Raw genomic sequence first — 15374 nt, 5'->3', positions numbered from 1 at the left:
AAAGCTCAGCACAATTTCACATCACTCCGTCCCTATCTGAAAAAAGAGGCACACTTGGAGTGCCAAGGAGATGACACTGCCACAATTACTGATGAAAAAGTGAGGTAGGAAGTTAGCTTCAGTAGTTACAGTCAAAATATGCATTTGATTAACAAGAAACAAAGAAAGTGTGACTCAGCTGAGAAAACAAAGCTCTCTTTAAATGAGACACTGGAGCTGTTCTGCACCACAACAGCCAAATTGAGCCCCTCTGGGGCAGTGACCCCTCTCAGAGCTGGTTTTTACCTGCAGTTGCTGCTCTGGAAGGTACCTGGGGAACAGGAGCAGAGCTCCAGGCAGGCCAGTGCTTCCTCCACGTTCTCAGCTATGGAATTAATTCGTCTGCAAGAATAACCCTGCAACCCCTGCTGTGCTGCGAGCCTCGACCCTCACAGCTCATGGGGAGTCAGAGGGGACCAGGGTGCTGCCCTTCTCCCACCCACTGCTCGGGGAAAGGGCAGGGTCGAGGGCACAGCAGAGCCCCCCATCAGCAGAACTGCTCTGGTGTGATTTACAGAGCACAGCGGGATTTCTGCCCTGGACCTGCCGAAGAAGTCACCACAACAAAAACAAAGCAAGCAGTCGGGAGTTTCACAGGTCCCTTGGGGACACAGGGACTTCTACTGAGCCAAAATCCAAGGAAAACCTCCTCGGTATCAGTAGAGCTGTTCCAGCTCATGCCTGGAGAAAGATCTCTTTGAAAAAGAACAAAGTAGAGCTGACTTACTTGTCCAGAATGAAATACAGATCAAACCCTCCGTAGCAGGCAGGACCCCCGTTCTCCCTCTTCCCGCCGTGTCCATCACAGGTGAGCGTAAAAATTGCTAGGAAGAGACATTTGAAGCCAAATCTCAAGATGCTTTGCTTTGCAATGGCCATTATATCCAGAGAGGAGGAGAAAAAGAAATCTCTTCTTCCAAGGCTCCCTTATTTCACAGGTTTCTCCACAAAAGCCATTCAATGACCTTTAAATGTATATATGTAGGTTGTATTCCTTAAAACTCCACTTGCAACAGTTGTCCTCAGGAATTGCAAGACTTTCCCCCTTGTTTCCCTTGCACTTCTGTTTCTCGGTTTCAGATTTCAAGATGCACAATACTGTATTTCACTTTTTTTTTTTTTAAAGGGACTTGACCCTCAGTCTCCCTTGCAGCTCTCGGAAAGCAGCACCATTGTTTTGCAAGAGCAGGAGCAGCCTCCTCACAAATCTTGCTTTGTCACAGACTTCAGAAAATACAGGGAGGGTTTGAGGCTTTCTTCCCCCCCTTAATTATTATTGTTATTATTAAAGATGGTAAGTTCTACTCCCCCTTAGCAAAAAAAGCTCAGAGAATGCCACCTCGTGGTCAAAGCTCAGGCTGAGTGAGTCTGGTTTCCAGCATATTTGTGCACTGAGCACATGAACACACCACAGCAGCTTCAGGGATGGACAGAGAAGTGGTTTGCTCACAGCAGGCACAGCCCTGTGCATGGAATCACAGACTGGGTTGAGTTGGGAGAGATCTTAAAGATCATCTTGTTCCACTCCCCTGCCATGGACAGGGACAGGGACACCTCCTACTAGCCCAGGTTGCTCCAAGCCCCGTCCAACCTGGCCTTGGACACTTCCAGGGATGGGGCAGCCACAGCTTCTCTGGGCAACCTGTGCCAGGGCCTGACCACCCTCGCAGGGAGGAATTCCTTCCCAATATTCCATCTAACCCTGCCCTCTGGCAGTGGGAAGCCATTCCCCCTTGTCCTATCATGCCCTTAGAGACATCTGTGTTTCCCACAAAGGAAAAATCTGAGTTTACAGACCTTTAAAAACCTGGAGTAGCTTTACAGAAGTTAAAGCAACAAGCCATGCCAGGCTTCATCCCTTGTATTTTGTCAGTCCTGAGAAATACTCAGTAATGTCTGTGTCTCTTCTTCTCCAGCTGAACACACCAAGTGCCCTCAGCTGCTCCTCATAAGGCCCCTCCAGACCCTTCCCCATCTTCGTTGCCTCCTTTGGACACTCTCCACTGGTTTTGTTATATTGTGTCCCCCCAAACTGCCCCAATGTTGAGGTGAGGCCGCCCCAGGGCAGAGCAGAGCAGGACAATCCCCTCCCTGATGCCCCCAGGACACGTTGGCCCTCCTGGCTGCCAGGGCACTGCTGGCTCAGGAACAACTGGCCATGGAGCAGGACCCCCAGGGCCCTTCCTGCAGCTGCTCTCCAGCCTCTCATCCCCAGCCCACACACACAGCCAGGGCTGCCCCGGCCCAGGGGCACAATCCGGCCCTTGCCCTTGTTCCACTTCCCACGGTTGGGGATTGTCCATCTCTGATCTGCTGAGGCCTCTCTGCCCTCGAGGGAGTCAACAGCTCCTCCCAGTCTGGTGTCCTCAGCAAAATTACTTAGTATTCCTTTGAGTCCTGTGTCCAGGTTGTTAATGGAGATGCTGAAGAGCACGGGGCTGAGGATGGAGCCCTGTGGAACCCCACTAGTGACTGCTGCCAGCCTGATGCCACCCCGGTCACTGTCACTCTTTGTGCCTGACCCATGAGCCAGTTGCTCACCCATCATGTAACACGGTTCTCCAGCTGTGGGCTGGACATTTTGTCCACAAAAATCTTGGGAGAGAAACAGGCTGTCCCCTCTCACCATCCTTACCAAACTCATTTCAACCACTAAAGCCTGAACCCCCCTCTTCCAAGGAAACTCAATGGAAAATGTCACTTCATCTGCACTTGCATCTCCCACCTCCTTCCACAAACAGCACCACAAGCTCTAAGACTGGAGCAGCAGAGCTCAAAAGGGAGAGCATTGCCCTGGCAGGGCAGCTCTTACACCAATAAAAGTAAACCCGAGATTCCAGGAGGGCTCCCAACTTTCCCTCCCAAACCCTCTCAGGCTGCACCCACACACTTCTCCAAGTACCAACTGCTGCTGAGTGGAGCAGCTTCAGGGGTGGGGGCACCAGGCCAGGTTTCTGATGGGGGAGGCAAGTGCACTTGAGTCAGGCTTTCCAGCTGTTCATCATTGCCTAAAGAGTTAAATTTGTCTTTAAAAAATTCTTAGCGAAAGCAACCAATGTGAGGGAAGACCAGGACAAGCAGCAGGATAAGGTGCAGGGGGAAAAAGCAAACGGTGATAACAGACTTTTGACTGGAGTGAAAATATCTGAATGACAGAGCAGTCAGACACCTTGGTGCATTGCTGACTGAGACTTTGGGAGTGCTCTCCCTCCCATCCCAGCCGGGCTCAGCAATTGGAGCAGCTCCATCACCTCCAGTGGGAATAACAGAGACCCAGGCAAATGGTGCCAAATCCTGGTCACAGCTGAACACAGTGCAGATCCCTTGGAGCCAAAGCTTCTCTAGGGCCAGACAGCAGCAGAAACAGGTGTTTTACAGGTGAATATCTTGGGCTTCCACATCTAAACCAGGGGAGGTGGGAGTGCAGGAGCGAGTCTTTCAATTTACCTCTGAGTCTGAAAGGAGAGCAGTGACACAGCTCATCAGTGCACAGGGAGAGGATCCGTGCCAGGGTATCAGCTTCCTACAATCCCTGGAAATACAGCACAATGTCAGAAATGTGTACAAGAGCCCTTTGCACAGGTAGCTGTGCTGCTGCCCGAACTGAGGGCTGACCCCTGCCCCAGCCCTGGGTGGGCAGGATGTGAGGGCAGGTGCTCCTTTATGGGCAGCTGTGGAAAAGATGGAGCATCATCTGCTGGTCTGCATGTCCAGGTGATCTGGGGGCTTGAACCCTCCCAGATGAGACTTCTGGAGACACCACAGTGCAGAGCTACAGCTCCTGTAGCCAGCAAAGGTATAGGGCTTGGGGATTACAAAGTTTTATACAGCTGTTCTGGACCAAATCTGTTTGTAGTTATGGAGCTGGAGTTACCAAATCCTGGGATCAGGTGTGGAGAGTTTTGTGTATGTATTTGTGCTGCCCTAAGGAAGGGGATGGGACTAGTCTATGGATTCTTTGTTCGGTATTTTAAAAGAAAATGAGCTGAATGCAGGATGTAAAACTAGGAAGGGTAGAAGAAAAGCTTCCTCTCTGGGGACTGATGTGCTGGCTTTGAGACATTTTGGAAAAGTACTTAGGGCCAGCTTCAGATCTGAGATACAGTTAAGGCTTCTGTCATGGCCAGATTTGTGTTGCTGTCATTGGTTTGTGATCTGTGTCTGCTAAAAGATTAAAAGCAGTGATAATCTCTTCCATTTGTTTCTCACTGCCCCTGAGATGAACAAATACTTAGAGTTGAAAAAAAACCCCAAACAAAGAAAAAGCTGTACCTCAGGAAAATAACTTTGTCGTGGAGCAAGAGGAGGGAAAGGAGGGGGAATGGAGGAGGAGATCAGATTGTGTAGCTGTGGATTCAGGCTGACAGAAGGCCCAGGAAAGCTTGGGGAAAAGCCAAGGAATGAGGCAGCAGATGAAGCTGTGAGCACTCTGACATGGAGGGAGCTGCTGACAGAGGGGAACACTGTTGTGCTGCAACTCTGACTTTCTTGAGGATTAATCTTCTTCATATGCAGGTCTTAAGAATGTGTATTTTTGTTTATGACCTGGTAAGAGCAGCATCAACACACTGAGGAATTCAGGTCCATAACAGGAAGCTCATGTGGGACACAGGAGGGGTGTTGGAATTTCTGTCCCTCCCTTGCTAAAAAATGTTAAATCCAAAAATATTACGCAGACTGCAGCTTTTGTGTGAGACCTGCCAGTGCTTGGGAAGATGGGATGTGTTCTAGTCTTTGTGTAAGAGACAATAGTAAGGTGTTTTAATTGCATTCAGCAGTGCAATGGGTAATTAAGCTCTAACTGATGCCCTTGTCGAGTGATTAGAACTTGCATATGTAAATGATGAGGGAAGTGCTATCAGCAGGTTTGGTTTTATCAACTACTCCCTTATATGTGTCTGTGAGACCTTCTCAGAAACTCCCAGCTCAGAGGAGGCTGGTTCTGTCAGCCTGTGGGAGCAGTGGTGCTGCTGTGGGTGAGACACAGCACAGCCTTGGGTGGGTTTTTGGGGTGGTTCCCTTTGGCTCCCAAAGGCCTGACCTATATGGTGGGTAATGGCTTTTGTCAAGATCTAAAAATCCCATCTCCTGGTTTTATGGCACTTCAGGAAGCTGTTGCAGCCCCGCGTGGATAACTGAGCTGTAGCAAGTTTCCTACACCACCCGTGATTCTCACAATTCCATTATCTCCCTGCTGGCAGTGCAGACAGGTCCCCCGAGCCACTGGCTGTGTCCCCAAGGGTGTCATTGCACAGCTGGGGGAGGACTGCAGAGCTGCACTGCCCTGGGAGGTGCAGGACCACAGACTCCTCTGCACGTTTCCAGCTCGGTTGTACAACCTCACAACTCGAGGCTGACGCTCAGTGGCCAACGGGGGTTTTTCTTCCCTGGGCTGCTCTAATTTTTCAGGGGATCAAGAGCTCCCTTGTCTCTTGTTTTTATCTGACTTTGCCCTGCTGTGATTTTATCTGCCTCTGCTGTAGCACGTAAAGGCTGCAATGTATAATTTCCTTGGTGATTCGAGTTTGTTCCACTAGCTCTTTTAACAGGGGCTGCTAACTCTGTGTGTGTATGTGACCTTTTCCTGCAGAGGAGTGTTACTCTAAGCATATGGATAAAAATATATTGCTTGTAATGTATTAATTAAATAGAAGAAATTGTGGCACAGGGAACAATGTCACCACAATCTGAGGAGGTGTCCTGGCTTCAGCAGGCAATCAGCCTCACTGGCAGTGAGTGGCAAAAGCCCCCCGTGGTCACTGGCCTGGAGGATCCCTGTCATGGGCTACCTCAGACTATTTCAAGCACCTGAAAGGGTACTGGTGGGTTTTTGGTAAGGCTGCCTTGGAGATGGAGGAAATGAAACAGTTCTGCCCTGCTTGGTCTCTTGGGGGACTCTTTTGCTGTTCAGGGCTGAAGAACAACTGGTGCTGATTGCTACCACAATGGTGCACTGTTGGCAGTCAAGCCCCTGATCCCATCCCTGAGATGATCCATTGACTGGAGAGCCCAGGAGGGGTCAGCAAGGCCTGCTCACCCTTCAGCAGTCCCTCCTGGCTGGTGTGAAAGTCTGATGGAGAATAGGGACTGACAGCAGGTTATTGTGACACGAATGAGGTCACACTGAGTGCTGCTGTCCTGGGCATGCTGGAACTTCCTCAGGACTGCAGCCAGAGGAGCCCAGTGCTGGGCCACAGCTGATGGGGCTGATGCATTTTCTGTGTCCTGGTTAGAACAGCTGGGACCAGTTCATCACTGGATGGGTGTAACCCAGAACTGGGTATTCTAGAGCCTTCCATGCCATTTCCCAGAAACTGTTATCAATGAACCATTTCCACCCTCTGCCCAGAGCAGCCCTGACCCCTCAGGCTGTAAACTGGGTGTTCAGAGGCCTGTGAGACAGGAGGGTGCTCCTATGCTCACCCCCAGTGTGGAACTGGGAGATAGGAGGGTGCTCCTGTCCTCACACCCAGTGTGGAACTCCCCACCCTGAGGGAGGTGCTGGGCATTCCTGCCTGAACTGGAGGATATATATAATCTTGGAGTCTTGGGACTTTTTTAACCATTTGTGGGAACCACTCTGTTCATGCCCCAGGGTGCTGGGTTATACATTTGGGTTTTGTGGGTTAAAACCAACTGTTTGTCTGTATAATCGTATTTATTGTATTATTTTATTAAATTGTTATTCTGACTTAAAGTTTCTCTTTTGAGTTGAGTTCATTTCCTCTGCTGGTTTACCTCTAAAGCAGCACACTCAGTCCCTCTGGTGGCAGAGTGCAGGCCACACTTGGCTTTCACTTGGAGGGCTGTCAGTCCACCTGGACCTGACTGCCCCAGGGGTGGAAGCAGCTCTGCCATCTGCCAAGGCCTGATCCAGACCTCACTGGAACAGGATAAAGCTCTGCAACACCCACAGTACGTTGATGAGATCGTGGTTTGAGGCAGCACAGCAGAAGCTGGGCTGATAACACACTGAAGGTTCAGCTGTGCTAAGCTGTGGTCACTCCAAACCTCTGCCACAGAGGAGCTGCACAAGGAGCTGGGGGAGCAGAGCTGGGACAGCTGAGCAGAACTGGCCAAAGGGATGTTCCACACCACACAGTGTCATGCCCAGTATATAAACTGGGGGAGTTGGCTGGGAGCTGCTGGGGGATGGGCCTGGAATCAGTCAGCTGGTGGTGACTGGTTTGTACTGGGCATCACTTGTTTCTCTTGGGTTTCCTGTCTCTCTGTCCCTCTCTCCCTCCTTTTCATTAATATCATCATTGCTGTTTTTATCATTAGCATTATAATTAGTGTTATATTTTATTTTGTTTCAATTATTAATTTTTTATCTCAACCCATGAGTTTTACTGTTTTTTCCCAATTGTGGGCTCAGCTGGGAGCAGGGATGGATGGGTGGGTGATGGAGGAGCTGTGTGTGCTCAGCTGGGAGCAGGGATGGATGGATGGGTGATGGAGGAGCTGTGTGTGCTCAGCTGGGAGCAGGGATGGATGGGTGGGTGATGGAGGAGCTGTGTGTGCTCAGCTGGGAGCAGGGGTGGATGGATGGGTGATGGAGGAGCTGTGTGTGCTCAGCTGGGAGCAGGGATGGATGGATGGGTGATGGAGGGGCTGTGTGTGCTCAGCTGGGAGCAGGGGTGGATGGATGGGTGATGGAGAGGGATGTGTGCTCAGCTGGGAGCAGGGATGGATGGATGGGTGATGGAGGGGGGTGTGTGCTCAGCTGGGAGCAGGGGTGGATAGATGGGTGATGGAGGGGGGTGTGTGCTCAGCTGGGAGCAGGGGTGAATGGATGGGTGATGGAGAGGGGTGTGTGCTCAGCTGGGAGCAGGGGTGGATGGATGGGTGATGGAGGGGCTGTGTGTGGTAGGTGCTCCGTTGCCAGCTGGGGTTAAACCCCAAGGAAAGGCTGTGCAGTTGCTTTCCAAGTCTTCTGTTTTAAGCCTAAAGCTCCCCAGGAGCAGGGGGTACACCCAGCAGTCCCCTTGGGCTGTGGAAAACAGGGCTCTGTAATAAGGCTGTGAATGTCTCTGCCTTCCCTCCTCTGCTCAGCATTTCATGCATGTTGCTTTTGTTTGCCTTCCACCATTTCCAAGCACTGTGCCAGGTTACAGCATCCTTGCAGCACCTCTGCAGGTGTGGGCTTTCCTTTCTATTCATTCACTTACAGCCAGACAAAATTCAGCCCAGCCCACTCAAAGGGCATCTGGAATGATTGGTATCTTTCTCTCTAGTTGAGTTTAGACACAGACCAGCCTGGTTCCCACTGATCCTGAGTTTGGAGCAAAGGTTGAAGAATCATTAGGGGCTTGAGGTTTTCAGCACTTCTGAACATTGTGTGGCTGAGTTTGACCTCCCTACTTAAATTAAAGAATGCAATTAAAAGTGTTTTCTAAGAACCTGAGTTTAAAACTCTGCATGATCTAATGACCAAGTCCAAACCACAGCCTAGGTGTCTGTTCTCAGTCCCCTGTGACTCACAGGAATGCAAACTCAGGATTCTCCTCAGGAGGCTGTTTGATTTGATCAGATATTTGGCCAGTGGTAATTAACCCCTTGGAGACATTAACTTGCAGGAATCCTGGAACAATTAAGTCTAAGGTGACAATGATTATCTAAAAACATGCATCTGACTTTGAGCAAGTGAATATGCAAACAGAACTGATGAACCCTGTTTGTTTAAATGAATATAAGGATCTTCTGCAGTTTGGTTTCCAGTGGTTTTAAGGCAAAAGGACAAGCACTTGTGTCCAGCAGGAGGGAGCAGAGCTGCACAGAAGGGAAGATTTGGGTTTACTGACTGCATTTCACATAATCCTACAGGATTTAAAGATAAATCCTACTGTGTTGAACTGCAGTGTCTGACTCACCCCTTTTAAAGTGCTGTGAACATGAAGAATGTGACCATTTATCCATGAGGCAAAGCCTCCTATCTTAACTGATCCTGGTCCTCCTTGGAGACTTTCTTTGGAAGAGGTTAATGACACTGATGTGTGCTCCAAATTGGAGAGATAAATGGTAAACTTTCCCTCTCCAGCCCGTGCTGTGCTGTCAAACAATCCTCCTAATTGTGCTTACAGCTCTTTTTTGACTGAGTGTTGTTTGCTGCCTTAAGTTCCACACTTTAGATTTTACAGGACAAAATGCAGAAGGAGTGTGTGCAGGGTGCAGCTGAAATCCCAACTCACTGCACACCAGGGGCTGGAGATGGCTTTGTGCACATCTGCCATGCACTGCTCTCTGCCACTGAGTGTCACCTGCTGCACTACAGCAATTTTCTGCTTTTGTTCTTCAGGATTCTCTCCCCAGTGCTGGGAAGCGAATCTGTACCTCTGCTGAGTGGGTGAGCTGGCAGGCCCAGACTCTGGGCTGGGGTAACGAGGCATAAACAGCTCCACCTGATAAGAAGCAATAAAACTGAAGCATCATGTTTATCTGAAGCCATGTCTTGACTCTTTCTTCAGGTGGATTCTGCTCCAGTTTTGCAGTGAACACCACAGGTGTTGTTTTGTTGCTGCTGCGAAGTTGCTTTGGTTCATGAGATGGCTGAAGGTCCCCTTTCCTTCACTCGCGTGTGTTTGGCATTAAAATGAACATACAACTAGTAAGAAATTTCTTTCCAGTCCCTACTGGAAAGGGAGTTTGACAAATGCCAAGGAGAAGGCAAAGTAGGGCATGACAAGAGCTAAGAGATTGTGTTAGGGCACTGTACAATGAATAAAAGGAAATTAAAATCCCTCCTAAACTTGATTCTCTCAGGTTTTGCCTCAGACTGAACAAAATGAGAACTGATGGTCTGTGAGGAAATTAAAAGAATTTGAGTCATACCAAAAAAGGGGAAGATTGGCAGCAACAAACTCCTGCCTGTGTCTCTCTGCTGGGACTGCTGTGTGCTCATCCAGGTAATTCAGATGCTTTTCCTCAAGAGCTGCCTCAGGGAACTCTGCAGCCTTTCAACCCCCTACACAATGAAGCCTCTGGGGCCAGTGAGAGGGTGCCAAAAACTGAGGGACTTCATATGACTGGTGTTTGTGCTAGATAGATTTGTATTCACCTGGATAACCCAGAGCATCCTGCCCTTTCTGTTAGAGAAGAGTGGGTTTTAAAATTCTGAGCAACGGGGACCTCACTTTGCTTTCCTTCAGGAGCAGAACAACTCTGTAAATCCCAGAAAGGCAAGTCTCCAGGAAAGGAGACTCCTCTTGCCCTATAAAGGCAAATTCATTGCTTTGTCCTTCTTTCTTTCTGCCTTTTGATTTTTAATGTGAGGCATCTTTCCCTGCCCAGGGAAAGGAAGGTTGTAACTCTGAAAGCCTTGTTTGTAACCTACGCACCCTGGGACTTGCCCAGCTCTCTGGGTGTGCCCTGTGTTGAGAGCCCTGAAAAGAGCATTGGAAGGGCTCAAAAGGGGCCAAAGAGAGGCAATCAAAATGTATTTCTGCAGGTGTTCATAAAAAACAAAGGGTAGAGTAAAGACAAACAAGTTGGAGTCAATCTGTGATTTAATTGAAAGCTCTGGTCACCAACTGATCTGTTTTAGGACCTGAATCCTCAAGAAGGAATCTCTGGAAAGAGGAGATTCCAGGGAAGAAGGGCATCAGGGTTGGCTTTGGGCAGCAGCTACAAAGCTGCAGCTGGAGCATCTAGACAAGGCTCAAGAATGGGACAATTTTCAGGCATAGTTATTGTCATGGCAGTACGTAAGGGCCAAATATTGAAGGACATCAAGTCTAATACATGATCCGAGGCTGAATTGTGGTCCTTGAAAAACAAGAAAATAAAAAAAAAAATTACCCTGAGATTCTGGTTTAGATGCTGTTGAGTGATCTGTGCATTTGTAGACAGCCCTTAACACCTGGCACATTGCACTTGCCTTTTGAATCCCATTGAGCCCCCTCAGGTGCCAAAGCAAAGCAATGCCCAAAGCAAAGCAAGCTGGGAGCAGAGGGAAATGCTGCCATGCCAGAATGCACCATCCTGAGCTGTAAAGCAGCTTTCCATGACAGGTTTGGAGACAATCAGCTTGCAGGAAGGCTCAGAATGCTTTGATGGTGCTTCAAGATTAACTCCTCAGTTTTACACAGTTCCCTTGGATATATTTAAAACAAATGTCCTTTTTCCCATCAATGCAAAATTCTATTGCAAGTGATCAAAACACAATTAAGGCACCCACAGCTGATTTCTACCAATCTCCACACTCATAGCTGCCATTCTACAGGGGTGTATTTTTGTTGCTTGGTCTCTGTCCATCTCGAGCTGGAAGAGGACCACTGGTGCAGCAGTCATTCCCCGAGGGAAAAAACACCAGGTCAGGAGCACTCAGAATTCGTCTGTTGGTACTCACCATGAACTTCATAAGCCACGTAAGTTGTGAGTCCTCTGCACATAGAGAAGGTGTCTGGTCCATAAGACTCAAGGTCCCGAACATTCCTCTTGATGAGGGTGAACAGAATCTCCTTCACAGGTGGTCTTGGACGGTTCTGGTTCTAAACATCAAATGACAGCACTCAGTAGGATCAGTGCTGGGATCTGTTTCATGCCGAGCATATCCCGAGTTTTAATCGTTATAAAAGTTATAAAAATAATCTGAGTGATCTACAACATTGGCAAAACATGAAATCCCCCCACTGGAAGCATCTGAACAAGGGTATTCTAATTGTTCAAAGGTTTCAAGTTAGGTTGATGTAAAATGTCATTGAAATCAATAGAAATGCCTAATCAGTGGTGTGATGAACATGGCTTTTGCAGTACTTGTTGGTTTAGAAGCTTTTGAAAATAGTCTAGGATATCAGTTTACTTTGCATTAAGTACAACTTTTCAAGTAACTCCTCCTTTTCCATCTTACCCTGCTCTCTGCAGCCAGTTGGGGAAGTGCATCAAAGCTGGGCATCTCCGTTCTGTTCATGATGGAAATGTAGCAGGCTTTCTCTGGCAGCACTCTGGTTGCCATAAAGCCCTGTAAAATAAAGTAATTGACAACTAGGAACTCATTCTTTCAATCATTAGTGTTGGAATTAAGTCCGTATTAAAAAAGTAATAAATCAGCTTTTACTAAATGCACGAGCCAGTCCCCTGTAGAGCCTCTGAAGAAGCCCCTTCCCCACCACTCACCGTGTCGTAGTTCCAGAGGGTTTTCCATGACCCCTGGTGGGTCCTTTGCTCGATACTTGCCACGAGCCAATATTTATTGATGGTCATAAGTTGGTAGCCTCCAGCAATGGAGACTTTCTTGCTTACTTCCATCTTTTGAGTCTAGAAAACCAAACGAAAGTACACTTGGACTGACTTTCAAGTGATTGTCTCCCCAAAGCTTTAGAAAAATGTAAGAATGAAGGAGATCTCCCAAAGCAGGGGATATAGAAACAGCAGCTGTGCAGGTGGGAATTGGTCCCTGTACTCACATTTTCACCAAGGGCTGGAGTCAGGACGAGTCCAAGAAGGACTGCAGTCAAAATCTGAAATGAAAATCAAATACAAAAGTGTAACTGCAGGTCTGGCTGATGAATTTGGTCATGAGAATCCTCATGCCCTTTTCCTAATCTGCTGTTGAAGTGTCCTCCTTGGATCCTCTTTTGCTTTCATTTAGGGCAAGAGTGCCCTAAAGTGAGTCACCCTCGCTTTGCCCCAGAGTGCTGCAAACTGGACTCGTTTCACAGCTGCTGTTTCAAGAGCTGAATCTCAAGTTGCTTCTAAGACCTGAACAGGCACACACAGGTATTTTACAAGAGTGAGGAGAAAGCTTTTCCACTTCTGCTCTGCCATTTCAGGGAAGTGGTTGATCCATTAATGCAGTGCTCCAGTTTTGCAAAGGCATTGACAAAAATGGACATGGACAAGGCTTTGTGTATTCTGCATAATGGAGAGCCAAGCTGTAGGAAAACTCCTTACCTCGTCAGCTGGTTCAGCTAATAAGGGTTGAGCTGCTCACTCCGGAGGAGCAAAATGTCTCCAGAGAAACCTCTGTGCTCTGGGCAGGCAGAGGCACTTCTGAGAGAAAGGCAATGGGATTGAATGAAAGGTTTAGTTTATAAGGAAGAAAAGTTTGTATACTCACAGGGAGCTTCATCCTGACTGCAGAGCTGATGCTCCTGCAGGTAGAAAGAGTGATGTGAACTTCCCACCTTATATATGTTTTCTGAATTAGGTGTGGAAGGGCTGAATGTTGCAATAAAATTATTTTGTCATTTGTTTCCCTGTTGCATGTCACTGAAAATTATTTCCTGCTGTAACTACTTGATAAATACAGGGATTGTACTTCTGCAAAATTTGACCTGCTGGAGTCTGATAATTATCAGATAAGGCTCCATTTGTAGTCCAAAAATGAATACGTTTTATAGTATTTTTCTGACATATACTAATTATTTCTAAAAATTCACATGGAATTTATTAACAGTGATAGCCTAGAGTTTAAATAGAAAAAAAATTAAAATCTTCCATTAGGCAAAATAAATATGAGCCTTTGTAGTTTCCAAAAGGCACTGTATGTTCCTTGTAAGCACAGCACTCACCAAAACACGTGCCCCAAATACAACATGGCCACTGAAAAGTGTTTTACAAGAAATAGACATTTCAGGCTGGAATATTACATATCTATGTTCAAGTCTGTGGAGGTCTCTGTTATTGTAGGTGGCAGCAGTATTTATTTTCAGCTTGCCTCAGCTTATTTTCTGTGGTGATGTAAATATTGAGGGGGTGGTCACTTAGGGAAGTTTTGGAATATTTGACAAGTTGCTCAGTTTCCTTCTGTGAGCAGCCCCAGTCTGTGACAGGGAATCACTGTAAAGATTCCAAAATTACTTTTCAACTGCAATCCAGCCAATTATCTAAAAAAAGGCTGGTTTTAATATATACAGACAAATAACTTGTAACCATTGCTGCACGTGCAGTATTAAATTAAATTCTGGCCTTGGTTTTACTGAATAAAGTCTGCAAGTCCAAAGGGACATTTTTGATAGGTGCCACTACACCAAAGAGGGGTTTCATTCCTGGTTCTTTGTGAGCAGCAGCAGAATTTGTGTGGATTTCTCTGACAAAATGTGGGTTTCTGGGTGGGCTCTGTGCTCTCCCTCACCCACTTCTGGCCCTGTTGGAGAGAGGAACTGTGCAGGACCTGTGGGAGCTACGTGTTGTACATGCCTGAAGTTACCTAACAAATTCAGACTCGTGCCAGCAGCCAGAGCCCAAACCTTCCTGAAAAACAATTGGCCAATGTATGGAAAGTCATAGAAAAGAACCTTCACCTGGAGGTGAGCAAGCAATTTGTAATCTTGCTAACCTGCTGTCATGGGTTCCATGACAATGGGAAATTGGATTTTGGATTTCTAATGTGGCTCAAACTGCCACACCTGCCTTTGTTTTGGAACACAAAGGTTGTCAGCAGCAGACTGACCAGGAGCTGGGTGAGCCAGGTAAGGGGGAATTCCTCTGCACAGAGCTTGGATGTGTTTTCCATATGGCCTCAAGCTCTGGAGTCTGTTCCTCCACATAATGAAATGATTCTCTCTGGGTGGCAGTGGGTGAGGCCCAGATCCCTGAGCATCAAAGAAACAAACCCAGAGAACAGCATTTAGGAAAACCAAGAAGGAGTTCAGAGCCTCTACACACATCTTTGGTAACAGGGAAGGGGCTTTTCATGGGCAATGCAACTTTTGAGAGAACTTTGAGAGTGACTCAGCCCTGCTGAGAAGGTTCTCTTCACTTATTGGAGCCTTTTCTCAATCAACTGGCTTTTGCACCACTTTCCTCCCCCACCCTACTGTGTCTCCTTGAGGTGGTGCAGGGAACTGTCTCAATCCAAACCCTCTAACTCATTGTAACAATGATGCAGGGGTTTTAAAATCCACCCTGCAATGCAGACCTAGAAAAAAAAAAGCAAAACAGTTTTTTGTTGCAAACAATTTTCAATGAATAAAAGAGAAGTGGATTGCCAAAGAGAAGCACTGGTTAAGAAAACAGGCTTTATACAGATCAAATAATCATGGACAAGGAAATACTGGTCCTTTCAGTTATATTGTTTAGGTAAATGTGTCATTGGGGCTCACGAGGGATTTTGGTGAAAGGTAAAAGGCCTCCTCCAAGTGTGTGATGTGTTTTCCTGCTTAAATATGACCCCAGTGTCAGGGTGGTTTGAGTTTTCATTGTGGTGCTCCTTGAAGTTTTTCTTGTTGTTCTGATTTTTGGAAAAGATTAAAGGAGGTAAGGATTTAGCTTTGGGGATTTCCAGGAGTGTTTCACTCAATAAAGCAATAGCTCTAGTAGCCATGTTTTGGGAAATGGTTGCTCTTGGAGACCAGATTAAAGGGGAGAGAATTTCTGGCTTCAGAGGGAGGCTG

The 15374-nt window shown here is 47.3% G+C and overlaps 2 protein-coding genes across 2 annotated transcripts in view; both read right to left on the bottom strand.

Moving 5' to 3' along the window:
* Positions 1-1285, bottom strand: part of ANTXR1 (ANTXR cell adhesion molecule 1) — a 106236-nt gene extending 104951 nt beyond the window's left edge. Inside the window, exon 1 of the mRNA XM_064637742.1 lies at positions 767-1285. Within this exon, the coding sequence (XP_064493812.1) occupies positions 767-918 (152 nt within the window). The 5' untranslated portion in view covers positions 919-1285. The remainder of the gene's footprint in view (positions 1-766) is intronic.
* Positions 1286-10526: 9241 nt separating this feature from the next.
* On the bottom strand, positions 10527-13297 carry GKN1 (gastrokine 1). The gene is made up of 6 exons (XM_064637959.1): positions 13097-13297; positions 12444-12497; positions 12154-12294; positions 11888-11998; positions 11387-11528; positions 10527-10803 (listed from the first exon to the last, which is right to left on the bottom strand). The coding sequence occupies exons 1-6, from the start codon at positions 13106-13108 to the stop codon at positions 10715-10717; spliced, it is 549 nt and encodes a 182-aa protein (XP_064494029.1). The 5' UTR covers positions 13109-13297; the 3' UTR covers positions 10527-10714.
* Between the last annotated feature and the right edge of the window lie 2077 nt (positions 13298-15374).

Source organism: Pseudopipra pipra, chromosome 28 (genome assembly GCF_036250125.1).
Source record: "Pseudopipra pipra isolate bDixPip1 chromosome 28, bDixPip1.hap1, whole genome shotgun sequence".
NCBI lineage: Eukaryota > Metazoa > Chordata > Aves > Passeriformes > Pipridae > Pseudopipra > Pseudopipra pipra.
This window is presented reverse-complemented; position numbering and strand designations above follow the sequence as displayed.